Genomic DNA, 5,283 nt, shown 5'->3' with positions numbered 1-5,283 from the left:
ACATTTTTGGGGGGGGGAGGGGGGGCAGATGTTTTTTGACACCGTGGCAACATCTGGTCTACAGTACCTGGGGTGGTGGTGGGGAGAGGGGGGCATCAAAAAGCAGAAATACCACAAATATCAAACACCTACAGTCGGATTTGTGTGTCGGGTTAGAAACCCACACCGGGAGAAAAAGAAGATCAACAAAGAGTCCATCGCGGTGTTTTCCCTTCGTAGGTCACCTCGTTTGCTTGTTGTCTTGTAATTCTCTCTTTTTGCGCATCATTGCACGTGCACAGCGGTGTGTTTAGGTTCAGTCAGTCAGTGGTTTTTTTTTTTTTTTATCTGATTTGAATCCAGAGTCTCTGAGGAGGAGGATGAGGAGGAAGAGGAGGAGGAAGAGGAGGAGGGGTGTCACTGGTTGAGCTCCAGAGCCCAGACCTGCTGCGGCCACCCGGTCCGGCCCTTCACCTTCTTCTCGGCTCCTAATGACTCCTGCAGGCCGTCAGTCTGTGACACCAAAAACACCAAATTATCATCAGCAGGGGAGGCGAAAATACAGGGAGCTTAACCTCAGTATCTCAGTGCAGGGAGAGTCAACGGAACTTTCATTGGATAATGCAACATCTCTACACGACACAATTATACCACAAGTTTACGCTCATCTGAGAGTCGAAGGTCCTACATTGGTGCCAGATAATGGTGCATGCTGGTTTTGGGGGCCATAATATCACAGGCTATCATTAAAACTTACAAAGAATTGACCATATTTATATACCAAGAATATATCACATATTATAATATTTAATTATGATGCATATTTTAAAACAAACAACAGTATTCTTGAGCCACATTTGAATTGCAGTGTTTAGTGTAAATATAGGACTATTTATTATGAGGCCTATTTAAATATTATAGTCAACACAAACATTAACGACCAATACACACACACATATGTAAGCAAATATCATTTTAAATGGAGAAATATAACTATACATTAATGAAGCTACAACTGATGTGGGCTGGTTGTCATTATGGTGATCAACAGCTGGAGATATTTTAAGCAGGCGCCATTTTACATCAAAAATATAACTGAGTGTTGCTGTTGTTTTTTTTAATTCTATTTAACTATCTATTTAGTTATTTAGTTGTAAGTTTCATTGTGGATACTGTAGCCTTGTTATAGGCTAGTGGATCATAACCAACAGAAATATAATGAGTTCATCTTTGGATCTATTGGCTCAAAATAAAATATGTATATATGATTATAATTATATATCATATGGGAATTGTAGGTACAATTTAGATCACAATCAGACCTTTAAAAAAGCTTCAAATCATAAAATCTTGTTTCATATTTATTTCTGTTTGGGTTCCTGCAGTCTTATGAATCATATCATTACATCCCTCCTTGTCCATTTGAACTCTTTTTCCAGGCCTCCAGCTATGCTTACAATGACTCAGAAACGTAATCTTATGACCTACTGGTTTGTTTTGGGGTTATTTTGATCAACATCAACGTTTTGGAGGCTTCTCGATTCGTAACTTACCGGCTCCCGTTTCCTTTTCATATCCCGGTTTTCAAATTTCTTAATTTCGGCCTTAAAGCCCTCCGTCTCCCCGGAGTCTTTGGCCAGGACGTCCATCAGGTAGGCGATGTAACTGGTCGCCAGGCGTAAAGTTTTAATTTTAGACAGTTTTGTGTCCGCTGGGACGTTGGGGATACACTCCCTCAGCTCGGCGAAAGCTGTGTTGATGCTCTCCGTCCGCCGGCGCTCCTTCTTCGGCCCCGACGTTCGCCTCTTCCCCATCCCCGCCTGGAGCCCCTCCAGCCGGGCATCGTGCGTCTCTCCCGGCGCCCCGAGCTCCGCGGCCGGGTAGGGCGCCTGGATCTGGAAGTCCGGGGGCATCTCGCCGTGGTTCACCACCCAGCTCTGGAAATACGGCGCATCCTGGTGACACCGCTGGACAAACGGGAAGGGTTCGTGCATCAGGTGGTGGTGATGCTGGTAGCCCCCGATGAGGTTCATGTTGAGCGGGATAACAAATGTGGTCTTTGCCGTGTTTTCCCTCGCTCTGTCTCTGCTGCTGCCCCAAAACGGTCTCTGCTCGGGGATCTACAGCCAACAGAACTCATTCAAGACTTAAATATGTACCCCCCCCTCCGAAAGCATTAACGAGTCTAGCCAGACGTAGCCACCAACTTTTACATGGTCGTCATTCTGTAAGCGACTTCAGCCGAGGTGAAATAGGCCGTGAGGAGGTTTATAATTCCAGAGAGCAAAATATCGGCGATGTGCTGCGCTCCACTTGTGTTTTCTTCCTTGCGATCGTTTCCCGGAGAGGCTGCTCTGATTTGCCCAAGAAATTTGACCCTGATGAAGGTGTGAGGCCCCCAGGTTTATATGGTTTGGATGTCAGCGTGGAAAGGAGGCAGCCAATAGAGGAAAGCGCCCAGGATGGGAGGAGTGTCTGGAGAGGTTTGGAATAACATGCGCCGTGGTGCCATAATCTCACTGCACTACACAGGAAGAAAATATCTGCTGGTTGGAGTTGATTGCTAGCTACACAGACGTGCACACATGAGGGAGAAAGTTGTTTAACTGTCTCAAGTTTTGTATTCAAAAATAGGATTTTTGTCCTGTTTTTGTTTTGGAGAGGTTTTACGCACATCATTTACGCACCCTCGGTTTTGCTTAAACAGTTTATTAGGTGTGATTTTTGTAATTCAGTGGTGAAAATAATTTGTGTTACTTATTTGTTAACTCGTGGTCAATCAAGTAGGAAAATTGGCTACATGAACACAGCAGGGATTTAAAATCAGGGATTCCGTTTAATTTTGAAGTTGCGCATGAGATTAAAAGAGAAGGGGGAAAAATCCTCGGCTTTATTTGAATTCTCAAATACATTTCACGCACAGGACACAAAGGCTCATATATGGAGATTTAGTACACCAGTCATTGAAAAACGATTTATTTTTTGATAGAGGAATTGTTTCATTTACAAAACACGAATTTACTTTCGAAGAATGAACAAAAAAACTGAAGGTAAAATGTTGTTTGATGTTAATAACATGACAATTGTTCTAATTAAATCTCCATCCTACTTCAATGTGTTGCTTCATGCCATAAATAAACTCTGCAACTATGAAATTATTTGTATGTTTTTCTTTCCAGATCCTTCAGCCTAATGCTTGTTTAAAGATATTCTAACATTTTTCATATTTTCTTAAACGTGTAATGACCGTTTTGTGCGCACATTATCAGAGTCTCTCCTTTTCCAGTAATAACATAAGGTATATGTCAGGGCGTTCTGGTAAGTGTAAATGAACAGTTTGATGAATTATTTGGCACTTTTGGGACAGGCACAGACCGCGGCCTGTTGTCATCATACCTCAGCAGTATAAGGAAAAGGCCTGTAGCGGCTTTATCTCCGCATTAATTCACCACAGCTCCTCACACACTAAACACATCATCTTATCTCCATCGCCTAAAAACATTATCCCATTACATTACATGACCTTGACGCTATTTAGAAACCATTTACGGCCGCGTCTTATCTAAATACAGCCATAAATCAAGAGGTGTCACCCTCCAGTAGGGTTACATGTATTCCATAAAAGCTCTCCTGGCCGGCTCACTGTTTACAGCACGGCTGTTTGCAGCATATTTCACCGTTACAATAAATAATCATCAGTCACAACTTTATGTCCCTTATTTTACACGGATGTACAGAAGTCTGCACGGAAATATCCCCATAAGATTCCTATATGCGCATAGTTCTTCACACTTTTTTCCCTATGCGCCCTATTGTGCTCTTTTATATGCTCTCATATACTATTTCTATAATTTCTATATTTTCTATAACCCGATAGGTTCATATAGTCTCCAAAAATTATCCTATAGGTTTTTTTCTGTTTCTTGTGACATTACTTCAATAATCCCAGTATTTTCAACCAATAAAATCTGTTGCAACACTTTTTAGTTATATTTTGTATTTCCTGCGCATGATAATGTATTAGACACAGTTGGATATTGGCGGTATAGTTTTGAGTATTTACAGATATTTTGCTCAACTTTAAACTTCTTTTCTGGAGTTGAGTTTCTTATTCAGATTTAATGGTCAAAACATACGATTGACTCAAAGAGGTTATGCCACCTGGAGCAGCTACAACACTAAAATGCTGCTTTCACTTTAATGCATCATTAATTTCACACTCTGAAGGGAGCCATACCTAATAATGAGTACTGCATGACTTTAACTTCATCTTAAAAGCAGGACTGGAATATTTTGTAATAAAATAGTCCTTAATGATAGCCTTTATTTGTGTTGCAGTTTTCAAAATAAAGAGGAGAACAGACACATAACGACATATAACAGAATTTACTGAAGATCCATAAAGATGAACCAAATTAATCCAAAGAGTTAAAAGACAGAGCACAGGAAGACTAATGCAGAAATGCAGGTTTATATAAACATGTTTTAGTAGAGATTTATTGCAACTTTTCCTTAAATTATTGAAAATTACAATCCTGAATAATGAATAACAGAGGATCTGAAAACCTATGCTACATACAGTATTTCTACAATATCCATAAAGGGACTTACAGTGTCCTGGAGGTGCTTTAATACAATTTGGTTTTGCCAAACTTATCAGACTTCATAGTATGTGTCTGTATCCTCTGGTGCCAATATAATACATAATATTCTTATAATACTCCATAATGATGTGATTTTTATTGGCCTGGTACCTAAAACCTTTGTAACATTTGTAATGCATTTTGGCATTGGAATATGCAGAACTCAGATTTGCAAAATTATAATACAACACAAAACATTTTTAATATGAATGCATCTTTTTAACATTTATTTTTTGAGGAAGGACATCAAATTATTAAAATGTCAAGAACATTTTGCACAAACCTGAGCAACATCTTCTATGCTATTTGTACATTTCGCAGGCTATTGCAATTCAAAGTGACCGTCAAGTTAATGATAAGACAAATATAAACAGTACTAATGTACATCTTTAATTCATCACACGAATGGCTGCACAAAACAATAATATTACTTATATTATTTACATATTTTTTTAATGCAAGCTGGTGCTGCTTATGAGCAAAATGAAGACCCATCCTCCTCTCTGTCCTGTTTGCCACTCACATGTTACCTCCGCTGTCAGCATGAAAAACACCATGCAGGCTCCAGAAAGAAAACCTGACACTGTTGATTAAGACGTCCACTACACAGAGATGAAATACAATACTGGTCACATCCCCCTCTTACTCTTTCTCTCCTTCT

General features: G+C 39.9%; 1 protein-coding gene across 1 annotated transcript; it reads right to left on the bottom strand.

Moving 5' to 3' along the window:
- Window positions 1-46: 46 nt before the first annotated feature.
- LOC118331884 (heart- and neural crest derivatives-expressed protein 1-like) lies at window positions 47-2,259 on the bottom strand. Its single transcript, XM_035666976.1, has 2 exons — window positions 1,533-2,259; window positions 47-492 (listed from the first exon to the last, which is right to left on the bottom strand). The coding sequence occupies exons 1-2, from the start codon at window positions 2,010-2,012 to the stop codon at window positions 397-399; spliced, it is 576 nt and encodes a 191-aa protein (XP_035522869.1). The 5' UTR covers window positions 2,013-2,259; the 3' UTR covers window positions 47-396.
- Between the last annotated feature and the right edge of the window lie 3,024 nt (window positions 2,260-5,283).

This window comes from Morone saxatilis, unplaced genomic scaffold (assembly GCF_004916995.1).
Source record: "Morone saxatilis isolate NCDOM2014 unplaced genomic scaffold, NCSU_SB_2.0 Contig20, whole genome shotgun sequence".
Classification (NCBI taxonomy): domain Eukaryota; kingdom Metazoa; phylum Chordata; class Actinopteri; family Moronidae; genus Morone; species Morone saxatilis.
This window is presented reverse-complemented; position numbering and strand designations above follow the sequence as displayed.

Coding starts and splice junctions, on each gene's coding strand:
- LOC118331884 (XM_035666976.1), bottom strand. CDS start 2,012: ATGAACCTCATCGGGGGCTACCAGCATCACCACCACCTGATGCACGAA. Junction 493..1,532: donor TGAAAAGGAAACGGGAGCCG/GTAAGTTACGAA, acceptor TTGGTGTCACAG/ACTGACGGCCTGCAGGAGTC.